The sequence below is a fragment of the Phalacrocorax carbo genome, chromosome 4, assembly GCF_963921805.1.
Source record: "Phalacrocorax carbo chromosome 4, bPhaCar2.1, whole genome shotgun sequence".
In the NCBI taxonomy this organism is placed as follows: Eukaryota; Metazoa; Chordata; class Aves; order Suliformes; family Phalacrocoracidae; genus Phalacrocorax; species Phalacrocorax carbo.
In genome coordinates, this window is record NC_087516.1 from 33,964,510 (window position 1) to 33,981,978 (window position 17,469).

Genomic DNA, 17,469 nt, shown 5'->3' on the forward strand with positions numbered 1-17,469 from the left:
TATATTACTTATTAATTTTTTTCTGTAATGTTTCAAAAATAGATAGCTGCTTCTGTTTTACCTGAAGTAAAACTGAGCTTTACTGGAGATTTTCTGGCAAATCAGTAAAGCCTGACAAAAATTCAGACAGTGCCAGTTTTACCAATAACAGCCATAGCCTCCATTTCACCAATTTAACATAAGCTGTTGAACCCACAAGTGAACAATAGAAGGGACTCCATATAGCATCATGACTCCGCATCCCTACTATGCCTCCTGAGATCTTTGGTTGAACCCACCCAGAAGCTCTTTCCTTTTTTCTCACCCTCCCTCTTCTTTTAACCTTCTTTCAGAGCATTTGAAAGCCGCGCATTTCTCCTGACAGGCAGCTGACTTCGTCCGAAAGTATTTCCCAGCCAACCAGTGCACACATACCTCCCGGCCAGGAAGTTTGTACCTTCCAGCTGGCTGACTGCCCAAAACCAGGAAATATGCCCTCTGCATGAGAAATATTTCCTGGCTACTTTTAACTATTCTAATGAGTCCCGGTTCTACTTCAAATCAACAAACTCCCAAATTATTCAAAGCAGACAGTTAAATTAAGATGTTAAAACTAAAACGCTCGATGAACTTGTTGGTCTTGGGGTTTAGTGTGACTTAATATTAACGTTAATATATGCACAACATTTCTGTAAGGACATTTAGAAAGTGTAATTTAGTTCTAAAACATGTTTTGAAAGAAAAAAAAACCACTGAAAACAGCAATTTATCTCTAACAGCTATCCTAAAGTTACAGCACCACTAGAATTATCTTGATAAAACCGCATATTAAAAGCTATATTTAGAAAGACCTTATCAAGCTATGCTATGCAATTTTATCAGTCTGACTAAATTAAGACTTGTTTGCTTTTATTAGAAATCCTACCAACTGCATTTCCTTAAAAAGACTTCACATGAAAAATATTTATACCATGGAAAAAGATGAAGGCTGAAGACAATAAACAACACCTGAGGACAGGTGCAACCAGTTTGTAAAACTGTACTTCATTCCCTTTATTAGGGAGAGACTTTACCTCAGAAATCAACACTACTGTTACATTTGTAGACACAAAACCCATTCAGCACTGCGCAATGCAGAACCCCCTTTTCCAAACGTACAAAACATAATTAGGTATGTAAAGAAAAGCAGCTTACCAAAGGAACAGAATGCAGGTCAAACGTTTCATTTGCCACATCTTTTACCAAGGCTGCTTCCAGAATTCCCATGTTGCCATTTCGCTCTTTTTCACCTCCAGACAGATCGATGTTTTGAGCACAGGTCTGTATTAAAGGGTTTGAACTTTCCATTTTATCGTTCAGCATCTCCTGCGAGTTCTCTACGCGCAGAAGCGCAGCAGAAACTGAGGAGCATGCTGAATGGGTAGAGCTTGCTTTGCCAATGTCTTCCGGATTCTGCTTTAACACAGGTGTCTTTGAAGCCTTGTGGGAAGCATTTCTGGGATGTGTTGTGGCATGTACGACTTGGCTAGTGAAGAGGTGTTTGTTAAGATGTAGCTTATGGGGCTTACTCACAGGCAATTCCACTTTAGTATCTTTAGCTAGATCTATTTTCTTTTTCAGCACTTTGATAGAGGGGGACAGTTGCCTTGGGGAAGTAACCAGTGAAGATGAGGAGGTGGCTGACAGTTGGGAGGACTGGGGAGACTGTTTTAATGCTGCGCTGTCTCTTGACTGCAGCACAGGCCTAGACATAACCTTTGGCTTAACATTTTTGAAGTTAGGCTTGGGAAAACTAACAATCTCCGATTTCTTCGCTTTGGTTATTGTTGACGTAATTGGAGACCTGCCCACTGGTTTTCCTGCAGTTTGACCTGAACTAGCTTTAAGCAAAGGCCTTATATTATGTCTTCCTACAAACGCCTCCTTTGGTCTTAGTTTAGGAGACGTGTCTCCAAGTCCTGCCAAAGCTGAAACAGAAAAAGTTCTATTTTTTGATCGTTCTTTAGGCGTTGAAGTACTTAGAGCAGAATCTCTTTCATCAGCCATAGGACTGAAGACCACAAAAGTTGCTTCGCATTTCAGCTCAGGCATAACAGTCCTCTTTAATTTTGGTACACTGCAAGATATGAAAGAGGTGTTGTGCATATCCTGAAGAGCAGCATTTCCAGAGATACTTTGATCTTTGGTTAAGAGTTCACGGGTTTTCTTTGATATTTGTTCACCATCCGTTTTATCTACTGGAAGAAGGTGCACGTTATTTACAGGACTATCCATGAATGTTTCAGCATTGGAATTCCCAGTTTCACGGTGGTCCAGGGTATCCTGCAAGGATTTCATTTGGTCATCTTCATTAACATTAATGCATGGTGATAATGCATCTCGCATATAAGGATCTATACATCCAGCAGCTAGTTTTACAGACTGTGCTTCTGTTTCCTGTGATTCTTTAACAGTCTTGTTAGCGCTTTTTAGATAATGTTCGACACCTGCAGAGGCAGGACAATACACTTGAAGTTCTGGACAGGCATCTGGGCTTCCTGAAGCCGCTGTCGTAGAGGAGAAAGTCGGTGTTCTTTCTGAGCTGGTTCCATCAAAGTTCTCTCTCATACATACTTCAGAAGAAATTAGCGTTTCCCTCAGATGCGTGCCATGATTTTGATCAGTTCCCAGGGTTTCACCTATAACGTTAGTAACATCCAATGTGCTCAGGTGGCAGCATGCCCTGTCCTCTATCAGGGACAGAGTGTTCTGCTCTGAAGCAGGAAGAGGTAATACACACTTAGAGTCAGTCTGACTGTAAGGCACCAGTTGTTTGATACTCTGATTTTGCATTTTTTCCATAGCAACATTACCTTTCAGTAGGTTTGTTGCTTCTTTCGAGTCACAGTTCAAAGGATACACAGAAGTGTGTTCAGTCACAGAAGACCTGCATGCAGCATCTGCATCACCCAATAGAGCTCCTGTGCAGTTGTATTTACCAGGTGTCTCCTGCAGATGAAGTGCTTCCATACACTGCTGCTGCAAAAGAATACTTCTGAAGTTACTCTTATTTTCAAGAATGGTATCATCTTCATGGTCAGTCACTATATTTTGGTCAGCTGAATTACCATGTATCTTTGTGGCACAATTCTCTGAGGAAGGTGTAGCTCTGTCACGTGCGTAGTTATTTCCATTTTCATCCCTTATAAGTAAGGAAGATTTCAAGCCATTCTTTGCTTTGTCATCTGACTTATCAACATTCATTTTGAAGGCTAAATTTCAAACTATTTTCATTTTATATTTATTAAAATCCCAGAGAATGCAGATTCTTTTGAACTTTACAGGAAAAAAATCTAGCTTTTCCCTGGAATGTGTCAACTGTCCTGAAAGATATTTAAAAACTAGTTCTTTATTTTCATGTTTCCCAAGAGGATTCAAAAGTTCTGCAATTAAAAAGAAATGAAAAACAATTAGCCAAACCAGGACTTTAAGACAGTATGCATTCTTAAGCTATTAGTCTTTGAATCAAGTGCAGCCACTTTGACCAACCTCCTCATGGAAATTAGGCTTTTGCAATGACATCATTCATGCATGTTTACTTTCACAAGCCATTTCTACTTTCCTGACTGCTAAGTAACTTTTGAACCCTTTGGTCAGTTTTAATCAAATGTGACTTTAGGGTTGCATTCTCAGATATTTGGCTTGCTTGGCTTCCACATAAGGAACAACCCAAAAGTTTTGGCTCTTCCGTAGAAAAAAGGTATACGAGGGACTACATGATAGAATGAACCATCATTTTACTCTCTTCCAATAGCAGGTACTCAAAAGGTCATGGTTCCTCATGCAGTGTGTAGTCAAGCTATGAAGCTTCTTACTGCCTGGTGTTTGAAGGCCAAAAGCTTGCACAAGCGGGTAAGAGCCATGTAAGAAAAATCTGTCCAAAACTCAATACCAAACTAACTCAAGAACCTTTCAGTGACAAGCTGCAAGCAGCTAGGAGAGCTCAAGAAAAAAATAGGATGAACATGTAGTGATTCTTATACTCTTCACTGAGCATTTAGCCCTGGTTACTGCTGGAGATGGGACACAACATTAGGTGGGTCTTCAGTCTGACCATGTCTGGTCGCGTACGTTCTTACGTAAAAGTTTGCATGAAGACGGGAAATGACAAGGGATCTAAATTGTAATAATAATTAAATGCTACTGTATATGCTCAAGTCTAGAACAGACACCAGAGAAGCAACCTAGGAGCAGCACTAAGAACCCCAGTGAAAAAAACTTCAATGCTCATTCCTTGATGTACGAAGCAAAGAGCAGTTAACAACCCAGACAGCAGTTTCTCTCTGCACTGAAGGCCTTTTTCCTGCCTTTTGAGGAAGCAATGCTCATCAGCGGCTGCTCAAGGCCTTCGAAGACTTGTCTTAAGACATCTGAGCTGAAATAAAGAGAAGACGGGGAGGTCCGTTATCAGCTCTGGTGCTACACCAATACACTATCCCAGTGCTGCCGCAGTAGCCAACAGGTAGCACATGGGACCCCTTCAGAGTCACTGGAGAACAAATTCCCTATACAGAAACAGACTCTGTCTTTTATAAAGATGACACAAGATTAGCCAAGTGGGGAAACAATTCCAGCGTCCTCTTTGGCAGAGCAGAGCCACAAGTTCTCAGCCAAAACCCTACATAAGCAGAAAGGAGGTGGGGGGGAAATATGGCAGGGGGTGGGGGGTGAGAAACACACCACAAAATACCAAAAACTTAAAGAGCCCCTGCAATGTACAAGGACAAATTCCTAGCAAGCCCCAAGACTGCACTCAGGTACCAAAACCACAAGAACAGGAATGAGAGAGAAGCTCTAAAATGTCCAAAGCAGCTGGATGACCTCCTCAGCACGACTCCATATGAAAGGCTCCTAGTACCAGAAATGAATCCAGAGGTAGGAAGAACTTCAGATTTATAAAATATGGTTGCAGTGGGGTATGGGATCTGGCAGGAAGGAGGGTCACTTTCAGAGCAATGAAGTCTAAACGGGAGGGACAGAGTTCACTGGATCCAACAAAGGAATCAGGCTGAAGATGCATTCATTGACACAGTTCAGCTTCCCAACTGAAGAACCATGAAACTGGACAGGTGTTGAACACCTTCACACATCTGGAGTGACAGATTCCACTCTCCAGTCAAAGAACAGGAAGGAGGAGGAAGAGACTTGCCATCAAAAATGATGAGCAAACAGGTCAGTAGAGTTTAACAAAAATGCAGACATCAGAGTGTGGTGTCCTCACATGAGGATACAATGACATATTTGAAGTCTGGTGGGAAGAAAGCAGCAGGACATGAACATCAGAATAAGTATATAGGATGGACAGAATAATGCATGCTAATACGAGAATTATGGTCAAATAGTTTCAGAACATAATATAAGTTAACCACAATGAGTAGCAGAGTCCCTACAGACTGAAAATCCAGAGCTAACAGAAAAACAGAAAATTTGATTTGCATTATCAACCAGCCTCAACTAAGGTGACAATACTGGTTGCAATACACTGAGACAGGTCAAAGAGGCTACAAGATCAAAAACCATAATGGTAATGGGAGATTTCAACTCTCTTGATGTTGATTAGGCACACTGAAGAGTAATTCCCTGATCTTATTTTTGTACAGGAATCAATGACTGCTTTGGGAAGAAAGTTTGCCATGACAAAAGACGCAACTCTTGATTTGTTCTCAAACAAAGAAATTTATATCCTCACAGAAACCATATAAACCACTTTGGAAACTACAGCAGAGAAACAAAAGAAACAAACTAAAACCAACAAAACACCCACCCCAAGACCCCCCAAAAAACCCCAAAACACCAAACCAAAACAATCCCCCCAAACCAACAACACTTATCAACAAATCTTTCCAAAGTGTAAAACAAAGCCAGCATACTAAGTAGTGAAAGGTAAATCACTAAAAGCAAGAACACATCATTCAAAAAGCTGACATTTTTCTTTAAACCTTATTTTCTTCAGCTGGAAACATAGCTTGAATGACTACATTCAAAATAAAACCTTTTTCATACCAATGAAAAGCATAAAGCTTTCCAGACAGGCTGTAGGGCCCATAAACAGTTTTGAGTACAAAAGCAGCACTCACATTAAGACTGTTCTAGAACTGCAGGAATTTACATGCTCACTATGGATTAAACATAGAGAGGCTTCTGTCCCACAGTCTTGTCTTTACATGGGACTTTAAACCTCTGTCTCAGACTGAGAGAACTGAGGGGAAGACGACCACGGAACAAGGAAACAACAAGCTACCAAGATCAGACAGCACCCTTCTCTGCCTCTCCCTCACTCTTCCTTCCCCAAGATGAAAAGCTTGACTAGCTTAAAATCTCTTGGTTCCTTAAGGCTAGTCTAGATCCTTTACCTACCCACTATTACTCAATCCCTATAGATGCATGAACAATTTTAGTACCCTCATTTTCATCTTCCATTAGGAAACACAAGGCAGGTTCAAGAGTTACTCCAAAAAAAGTAATCCCTGGAGGCATGGCAAGAACCTGTCCTGAATAATTTGCCATTGATTTAAGTCAATCACAGAATCAACTACTGAAAAATATTTGCAAACTTTGCTTTCACTTTTGTTTTGACACTTTAAAACTAGTTTCTACTTGCCTGGAGGCTGGCCCATAACATAGCTTGCTCACCTGGTCACGCAGCAAAAACTTAAGATTCCATTTTGATTCAGCATTAGCTCAGATCCAACCAGTAGTCTTACCTCTTCCAAGAGTTTTCTCACTACAGAAAACAGGGAACTTCAATATGCCAAGGCTTAGCAAGACTGAGATCCCAAGAAATTGAAGAGTGACACATTAGCTTACAGTACGCATAGCTAATAACACCAAAATTTCAAAACAACACAGGCAGTTAAGTAAACCTTGATCCAATCGATGCTGAAGAAGCTCCAAGAAAAATAAAAGTCGTTTTGGGACAAGTAGAGAAATGAAGTAGCGCATTAAAGTTGCATATACAAATGTACACATGTACGTATAGAACTCTGCTCACTCAGTGCTCCAGACTTTCACATAACCAGAGAATATACAGAAATAAAAAACTGATTCAACTATATTAAAGCAAATATTCACTTTAGTAATCAATACTTTCATGAGTAACTAGACCAGCTTGAAATACAGCTTCACAAGGAGACTTAAGAGTCCTAAAAGTGTCCTGTATAAAGGGAGGTATTCCTAAGGATTAACTATAGTGTATAAAAGTCTGTAACGTTAGATGAACACTAGTCCTCAAAAAGTTGACACTCTGTAATTCTGCAGGTACTAATAAATTCATCAGGCTTATAAGAACACTTCCTGGTGATGAGATATCCTTTAGATTTAAGACCTGCCATAGGAGGCTGAATGAAAGATTAAGCTCAGCCAGCACCTTCTCCATAGGAGTGGTCAATAGCAGAAGCACAGACACAATAGTCGCCCCTCCCAAGAACATTCCTTCCCAAGAATATACTGTTCCTGGCAAGTAATGACTTGTGGAATTCTCTAAACTAAATACTACTAAACTCCATTGAGTTTATCCTACATCAGTGAGCATTACGCACGCCTGGCCTCCGCAACACCCTACAGTGCAGTGGAAGACAGTTCAGCTATTTTGTGCCAAATTTCAGTTGTATATTTCAAGTGCTTACACACTGCAAAAAGTCTTAGTTATGAGAGCTCTAAGCTTTCCCCTTTCTCAACAGATATAAGAGCTTATCATTGTGAAAAACAGGGAAAGGACCTTGGCAAGCAGATTCTTCTAAAAGAAGAGATCAGCTGCCAGCAGCCCCATATCCAGGAGAAATGCACTACAACAAGCAGAACAGCTCTCAGAGCAAGATCTTGTTGCTTCTAGTAACCTACAAGAGGCACCTGCAGGTATGCTGAAAAAGGGCAGAGGAACAGCAACTCTTTTGGCCCTGGGTAAACAGGAACCAAAGCCATATCAATTACAATAGATAATTCAAGCTACAAGTTTACAAAATACTACGAGGATGCAGTCAGTTTGTGTTAGTGCCACAATGCGGGCAGTAATAATCTACAGTTTTCCTGGTATTCCATCTGGAACTCTGTTCTTTCACCCACACCATCATGCAGCATCTACTCAAACCTAGCAGCTATGTTTGCGCAGCCTGTACGAAGGGGGCAGTGGGGGGGGATAAAACTGACAGGGTGGGCCCAGACACACAGGAAGGCAGAAGTGCTCTGATAACATGCTTTGATATCAGACAAAATGCGCCACCAGCATCTGTATTTCAGCAGAAAACCATGTTACACAGTCGTGATTACTATGGTCACTGCTGTCAGAAACCATTTAAGGCTTTCATATGTCAAAACATTACACTACAACTGGTTTACCTGACCGTGTTCTGGAACACAACACAACCACACAAGTCTGACTTTTTCAGCATATACACCCGAAGGCAGAGAAGGCAGCATCCAGAGGGCGTCTGCAGCAACCAGGCATCCCTCCCAACATGCTGTCTTAAGTTGTGCGCATGTGTTCCAGCAGAAAGCACTGGGAAAACGCAGTTTCAGGTAATGCCGCATTTGCACAGGATCGTGATTTCAGAGCTCCCTGTGCAACCTCAGTAATGTCACTGAGGCTCCTAAAACAAGTTCACCCAAACATTTATAACATCACAAGTACAACTTACTGCTAGAAGTGAATTATGTGAAGTGCTCATATGCTAATGGGCATTGCTTGCTTAAGAACACACAGTATCACTGTTGCTGGCACTGTGAAGGTGCTGTATTTTATAACAAAAAAGCCCCACAGGGTAGCTAAGTGCCATCTGTATGCTTTACTCAAAGCCATTTTAAAAATCAAAATCAATGTGATACACTTGCTATGGTAAGCAGAAATAATGTTCAAGTTATGTCTGCAAGCAATCACACATGCATATTTGACTGAAGCAGTAGCATCACTTTCACGGGCACGAACCATCAGGTTTCACCTCCTATTTAGCTGTTTGCCGTCCTGCTCAAAGACTGAAGCACCAGCGTAGCACACAAGCCATAGTAACCAAGGAACATGAATCTTAAGCAGTTAAATCTTGGCATTAAGGTATGGAAGAAGTGGAAAGGTAATTAGGCATACAGCTGCAGAAGTCAGACATTCTGGAGTTGTGTGAGAGGTGCTGACTTCCTGTAAGACGTTCAAACCATGACACAGTACCAGACTACCAGCATATGACTGCTGATGCTAACAGGTACAGCTACCCCAGCAGCCTGCGCTTACTAGTGACTAAATGGCTGTCTCGGACAGCAACGCGTGTGCTTTCCCCAAACTCATGGTCTCAGTGATTCAGTCCTCAGAGCACTGGTTCAATGGAAAGCTTCAACTGCTTTCAGACCCTTCTCTTCCTTGCCCATAGTCATTGCTTTCCTAAGATGAAAGGATGGGTATATAATATGTATACTAGAGGAAAAGACATATCTAGTTGTTCATAAACTGGCCATCCTTGTTGGCCTGTCTTCAAGGATGTTAGGCTGTTGTCTCCATCTTCAAGCTCAGACTATTTGTAAGCACATAATACACTCTGGTATTTCAATGGATTTATACAGTATCTTGATAACACAATTTTTCTTCCTTTAATAATTGCCAACTTCTGATTTTTTATTGTAAGGTAAGTTCTGGGAGAACTCTGTATTCAGAAGTGGCAGACTGGTCCAGTGACTTTTCTTAAAACTAAATTAAGTCCATCTTTTACTTAGATAACCAAGATACTTGGAAAGAGTGTCTGGAAATGGCATCTACTATTTTGGGGATTTGGAGGTGCAACTCCCTAGAACAGGAAGTTCTGCAAATGCACATGCCTTTCCTCCTCTCTGTTTTACAGCAACTGACATGGAAATAACAGATACGCACACACATGCCAGTGACAAGTGCTAGCTATTAAGACCATGCAAGTAAACAAGCGTACTTTATTATCTGAGATAAGTGCATGATCAAGCAAAATCAAAGCTACCTATTTGAATGCGCAGATGATAATACCAACAAACCTCTCGCTTGGATATTCCAGCACTCTCTCACAAGTTAATCAGCCTCTCATTTGTAGCTTTATTAAGGCAGCATTCGTTGCTAAAAGTGGTACAGACTACTCACAGGGTTTTCAAAGTATGGTGCCGTACACAACTGCACACGTGGCCAGTTATATACTTAGTTATCATTTGTTTACCCACTGCCATCATAAACAAAGGTTGTGCATGGTTTTCCATAAGATAAATATTCAGTCTGCTACTCTTCAGGAACTCAGAAGAATTACAGTAAGTTATTACTCTCTGGTTAAATTGCCAAATTTTCACGAAGATGCTTTGGGGTTTTTTGAGGGTTTTTTTTCTATTTTATTGAAAATACATTGTTTAGCAGAAGCATATGTTCTTGTACAAGGCAGGATAAGCTTTCAGGTCAAAATGAAAGTAAGAAGCTGGAACTTAAAAAAAGAAAAAAAAACAACAGCACTTCCTTGAAAGGTCAAGGTTCAAGTCCTTTTTGAAAGCCTGGATTGAATAGCTAAGCACAAACAAGGCTGAGATTGCCAGAGCTCTGTGTTCAACAATCCCAATCAGTGTTCAACTCCTTTGACTAGACAGGGGTTACAAATATTGACCACCTTCTGTTTCCTGGAAGTCCGCTAAAGTGATTTGCTCCATTGCTAGCACTTAAAGGGTACATTTATACGTTTTCATATCTTGAAATTGCAAAACAGTGAGCCAAGATTATTCACAGGAATTTTCCCTCTAAGACTGAAATATTATCTGTGTAGGAAGAAAGGTGGTAATAGATTACAAAGAACAAAAATGCTTTGTGAACTCATGCTAGATCTGCCCAGACACTTGCATACAGCAAATAAGTGAAACTTTAAAGTTGAGCAAATAAGGTTTGTGCTCAAGAATGTCCTCGAATTTCAATATAATCTTCAGATATCTAGCAGCCTTCTTGAAGTCTCTCATCATACATTCTTTAGCATCATGTCTCATTTTCAGTGACATTTTAGCCATCAGCACCCTTGCTTCCCACCTTCCTTTGAGCGAACTTCAAACATTGAAGTAGAAGTTGGGATGACTCATTCTAAACTTACTGGTCATTATTCTCAGCAATCTTTCTACACTCCATTACATGTTCCTCCTCTTTTACAGAGCTGTCAGTCCTCTTAGCTTGCCCCATGTTCCTCTCTTGCTTTTCATCCTAGCTGAAGTCAAATCTAGTACAGAAGCAGGTACACAGGGAAGCCATGCAGAATGGCCATTACACCTTGGATTCACAAGATAAATGGGGGGGGGAGGAGGGTTGTTGTGGTTGGTGGTTTTGTGTTTAGTTTGGGGGTGGTTTTGTTTGGATTTTTTAAATTTTGTTTTTAAATATCTCCTGAGTATTAGGTCTACAATATTTAATTAAGCAAAGACTTTTTGTCTGCTGCTAATCTCCTCTTGACTGACAAGTACAAGGCTTTCACAAAACAGCAAGTACAAAAACCAGCAGAAACACTCTGCAAGAGGAGCACTGTGCCACAAAGGTGGTGGCTAAAAATGCCAGTCATAACTCTGGAGGAAAAAAAAGCAGCTCTCTTTTCCTAACAATGAGCCACAACTTAGTCATTCGTTTGGCAAGTCAGAGCAGAGATGGTTTTAACCATTACCACTGAAATAACTCCTGCATTAAATATTTGCCTTTACAATCAAGTTTTAATGCCAAGCAAATACACCACATTGTGCTAGACAGCATACACTGAGACTACAGAAGGCTATGTGCTGACTTGAAACTTTTCATGTTCCTGAACTATTTTATGAAGCATCTGTGCCCACAGCACACAACACATAGCTGACATTATTAGTATTCTAGCTAGTACAGTGGCTGTGTCATCAGAATCGGACAGTTAAGGCCACAGAAAGACTCATCTGCTCCCGTGCACTGCACGTCCTTTCAGATCTTCACCTAAAACTGAAGTTGTTCAGCAACTGGCTATATTTAACAGAGACATATAATATGAAGTAGTTTACAGGGCATCTGGAGTACTCCCAACATAACCTGTAGTGAAGCAAGATACAGGAAGTACAGCAGTATTATTTTGCTCTAGTGGATTATTGTGTAACAAATCTATAACCCGATTCATTTATCTGAAAAAGCAGCATCTTTGCCATGATAGCTTTATGCAGTACAAATTGAAGAACTAATGAGGATGCTCAGGATTTCTCACATTAACCAGCTCAGAAGTTCAATCAGCTCACAGTTTTTGCAGACTCAAAGATGCTTGCTATGCAGAAGTGGTCATTCATTCAGAAAAAGACTACGGCCAGCCAAGAACAGTTTCCACTTACTTTACAAGAAATTCTACCACTGAGTTGGGACAACACTTTCACGCAGCAACAGCACAGCAGAATTTAATTCTGAAGCTGTTGACAATTAAGGCACAGTTGTTCCTATGCTTTTTTTTTTTTTAATATTCAAGGCTACTGATTATATGTAGTGAACAAAATCTAATAAAATTGCAATGAACTGGTTATAGGAAATAATATTTTGGTAGCTCCAACTCAATGACGAGAAGTCTTAAAGGTGCACTGGCTGTTGAGGGTTTTAAGTAAGTATTGCTGAATACTAATTTAAATCTTACCAAACTTAATGATTTCACCAGTATTTCACCTGCAGTGTTACACAGCTGGCATCTGGAGCAACCAGGCAATTCACAGCCATTGTACCAGATGCTGTAGTCTCAGGGAAAAAACCCACATAGTTTTTCTGTTTTAAAAAAACGTTACGTTCCCTACAAAGAAAGCTGTTTGACACAGTGAGATCAGTCCCACTATGAGAGTTCATTTTTATATTTTATTCTTTTTACATTTTTTGTCTTTTGGTCCCAGAACACAGAAGCCTCTGAATCCAACAGGGACTAATTTTGCAAAGCTAAACACGGCACTGCACATCTGCAGCAGACAAATGACAAGAACAACACCATGACAGTTTTGTAGAGCTGTTTGGAGAAAATAGCTTGATTTATGCAACACTGTTAGGCAGCAGGGTACAGTTGGTTCTCTCTGGAAAGCCTGAGCTCCCCGTGCTGCTTGACATGGCTGCCGACAGGCTGCCTGCAACCTTGCGAGGGCTGAAATTCCACTGGAACTTGGTGGGGGAAGGACCAGAGGGAAAGGGGAGCTGGGCACGTGTTGCTTGAAAGGCTGCCAGGGCAGAGTTATTGGTCTTATCCAGGTGATCTGGAAGGGATCCAGACACACAGGCTGCTGCCTGGCTCCCCCAGATCCCACTTGGCTCTGGGGAAGGGGCTCCACTTGAGCCCTGAGCAGCAGCACTCCCACAAAGGGTTCTGCATCCATGGGGCAACAGCAGGACTCTAAGCTCCTGGCTAGAATTTGTCCCCTCAGTCCCTCTGAGACCGCTCAGGAATGCTGTAGTCTAGCAAAGAACTAAATTTCTTCCTTAAAATGCAAGTGGTGCAAATCCATTATTTTAATACTTTTCCAAGCAACTCAATTCAAGAAGTTAGGCATCAAATCCATATGCTGCTTACGATAGTCTACATTTTGTTCTACAGCATAGCCAAACTTCTACACCAGGACTTTAACCAGAGAGCTGAAAAGTGTTTTAACTTCAAAACGCCAGCCTCTCAGTCCTCCTCATTCACGTACACGGCTTCCCACAAGAGTAGACTGTATATACATCACCAGATCTTTGCAGACATTCTGGAACTACAGTTACACATTATATGGGAACATTAGCTTCGGTTTCAACTCAAGACTGACCAAAATCAATGCAAGAGGCAGTGACAGAAGTGGTATAAATCCAGTGCTGCATCCACACCTGATGTTCCTGCACAAGTTTCAGCTTCTGCTACAGTCTCCCCTTGAGACGAGATGCACATGAGAGGACATTGCACACAGCAGCAGGATAGCAAAGTACTCTCTCTGTGCTATGAAGTGAAAAAGGAGCAGTCTGGTTTTGTAATAAACCAGATCATAACCCTTGAATAACTGACAACCTAACAGCAGCTACATGATTAACAGGCAAAAACTGCCTTTCTCTTCCTTCAGCTGGCTTTGGAGAGAGTCAGCTCAGTCTTTCAGTCTTTTTTTGCAAGGATTGATCACACATTAACTTCTACCATAGAGTCCCCTTGGTTGGATGATTCATTCGTACATAGATTGGTTCTCTGAGGTCTCTAGGACTTCGTGCCACACATAAATCCAGTCTGCAATATGGCTCACCTCACATTTAACCCTTAAGGCTTTGGCTTTACAAGCCTGATGGAAGGGAAAACCTGAATTACATGTAAGTAGTGATAGCAGCAGGACGATTTAAAAGACATTGGTCTGATCCGGTACACTTTAAGCAGCCATTCTAGAGCCAGACACTCAGTTTGTTAGCAGCAACCTATAAAATTCTATTTCTTAGGCTAAACCACATTTAAGAAATGCAAGTCTGCAGCAGAAAATAATTGAAAGAACACACAGCTAGAAGAGCTTTCCATTACTAAGACTTTTTTAAAAGGGTAGTGGAAGAAAATGACTGTAACTTCTATAGATTCTGCACAGGAACAGGGAACACAGAAATTCTAGTTAAATAATGCCTTTATATTCTTACAGTCAAAACTCAAAGCTTCCCCTGCTCAAAACTGTAAAGCACCAGAACATACAGCCTCACTACACACAAGCTTCTCCAAAGCTGTGCTTTCCAGGCTGTTCCTCCAAGGACATAATACACATCCATCATTAATATGGCAACAGAGACAGAACATTTATTTCTGGATTTATGGTGGTCACAGATCTTCATTATTTAATTCTGGTTAAGTACCAACACCAAATGGCAGCTGCTGGGTCAAACAGTCACTTAACAGTACAGAAAGTCATGAAACTATCATCCATATCAAAAGCGAGTCAGAAACACCAGCATTTCATACAGCAAGTATTTCACCACTCTGCAATGCGTGTAGAAAACGCCTACACAGCACTAACAGAAATAAGTGTACTTCAGTAACTTCATAGAGTTGATGTAAGTTTGGGACACGGATAAGCAACTCTGCCTCCAGTGTTTCATCTTAAAGAAGGAAGAAAATTCCTGAATCTGGGCTGTGCATAGCACAGGGTTTGTGGGTTGTTTTTTTTTGTGGGGGTTTTCTTTTTTTGGGGGTGGGGGGTGTCTCTGCATGCAGGCATGCATGTGTTAGAAACACTGTTGAAGAACAAAAATGTTGCTTAAGTACCTAACAGAAGTTAACTGAACACTGTCCTGTGAAGGGTGACTAACTTTTTTTTCAAAGCAATCTCATTAAGGTTATATTTGCATAACAAAATTATTTAATCTATCAGCATCAAGTTCACCAAAGTACGTTAACAGTGCTGCAGTGTCTAGATTTCCATCCATAAATCCACCAATTCGCAGTGCACAAACAAGGATCCTCATGTCCTATTCAGTCAGGACTCCAAATGCACAATTTGTTGATACAAATTCTCCGGTACCTGAAATCCCAGAATGCTGGAAAACCCTGAACTGAGGAAGGTTACCTAGGCAAAAGGGGGAAAAACAAAACAAACCAAAAAACCCCAACAAAATAAAAAACCCCAAACCACAGACACACACCCAATGCTGAGTAGTCCAAGAAAATAAATAAGGGGAAAGTCATGAAGCTTCTTCTCCTGGCAGGGAAATACATCACTAACCACTGAATGCCAAGGAGAAAGAATTGAGCTGAGCAGACCATCCAGGAAGAATCCACATTAGACCTCCATCCCCCCATTTCTCATTTTCATGTCTCTAATTTTACAGTGTATTTATTAGAATGCTCTTTCCTTTCACCAGGTACCAGGGGATATTCCTGGAAGAGAAAACAGCTTCTACCCTGACATTTTCCCTTCAAATCCACCACAGGGGTTCTTTTCTCCAAGCCAAGTTAAACATACCAGAGGCATTTCCACAAGTCATTTGTGTAGTATACTGCTTGCAAACGCCAACTGCAAGCAATTAATGCTGCATTAGAAACTTTCTCCAAAGGAAATTGCCTCACAAGAACCAGGGGTGGAAGGGATTGGCACCTGGAAACCACTCACTTCAGTCCTCTGGGAAGTCCATCTACACCCAAGCCTTCAGGGATGCAAAGCAGTATTTGATGGTTAGACTTAAAAGTGTTCAAAGAGTTTTCTGAAAAAATACAGTGGAACAGCAGTCGATCAAAATAGATCTAGGAATACGTTGGGTGTAATAAGCTTCATTGGGCTGGATTTCTTGCATCTACAAAGAAGTTCCTAGTCAAAACTAGGTATGCTGAAAGTGAGAAGGGGGGAGGGGGGGGGGACGACACAGCCCCCAGTGACTGGGACAACTCTCACGCAAAAGGCCAAGGTTGAATCTGCCTACAAGTACCGAGTGCTCAAGTTAGTTCTGCTCTTCTCATCTTCCATGTGATAAACTGACTGGTAGCAAGGGCATTTCATTTCTGACCACTGATAGGGGTCTTGAAAAAATAAATAAATAAAGCTGGAGATGGTCTCTGATTTTTCTTAAAGAAGAAATGAGAAAAATGTATATTCTCAGCTGACAACAACAGGTAAAGATCATCTACTGAGGCACACCTATCGGTCTAAAAAAATCAAGTTGTGTGTCAGGCAATCAAGCCTTCCATAGCAAAAAAAGTTATTAGACCAAATCCTTTGACCTTTTTCTTCACAAATCACTGTATTAGAACAGCAAATGTGAAAGATAGCAGAAGTAACCATTTTCATAATATTAAACTGTACTAAAGTCTCCTGAAGTGTTTCATGCAATCATCTTCTCCTCACCTAAGGCAGAAGCAAGAACAACTGCTTAAGCTCCCAGTTTCTAAAGGTTTTAATACTTCCCAGTTTATCACCCACCTCTGGCTTCATAGCTGCACAAAATCTTATTTGTATTTCTCCCCATTATGTCCCTGAATTCCAAGTTTGCATATTAAGATTGAGAATTCTGAGGTTTCAAATATTCCCATCCACACTTCAAATTTTAAGTTAGCAACTAACAAATATAAGTGCTACGGACAAACTACACTCATTCCTATTGGTATACAAACCAATAATTCCAGGTACTAACAAGGAGACTGTGTTTTCACATATCAGGTGGTAATACAAACCAAACCCAAGCCAAGCACATGCTATAGCAGAGAAACAGCATTTAGTACGCTATCTGAGCATGCTTGTTATCTCCAGTGTAGCTAGAGATTCCCAGAAACTCCACTGAAAGAGTCTTACACCTTGAAAGTATAGTGACATTCACATAAAAGCAAGCTGAAGAGTATGTTTTGGTTTAAGCAGAGTCATCTTGACTGACACAGGAATCACTGCAGCCATCAGTGCCTTCTGTTCAACTCTAATCTCAGTCCACCAGCTTAGTAGCCAATTTTTACATCTCCATCCTATCACATTAAAGCACAGTTCAGTTATTTTGCACAGCATGGACTGGGACACAAGACACAGTGCTACCCCTACAGTGCT

At 40.9% G+C, this 17,469-nt stretch overlaps 1 protein-coding gene across 3 annotated transcripts in view; it reads right to left on the reverse strand.

Moving 5' to 3' along the window:
* The window catches only part of MTUS1 (microtubule associated scaffold protein 1), a 131,544-nt gene that overhangs the window by 92,545 nt on the left and 21,530 nt on the right, over positions 1-17,469 (reverse strand). For all 3 annotated transcript variants that reach the window (XM_064449527.1, XM_064449526.1, XM_064449525.1), the window contains exon 2: positions 1,174-3,401. In XM_064449527.1, the coding sequence (XP_064305597.1) occupies positions 1,174-3,222 (2,049 nt within the window). In that variant the 5' untranslated portion in view covers positions 3,223-3,401. The remainder of the gene's footprint in view (positions 1-1,173; positions 3,402-17,469) is intronic.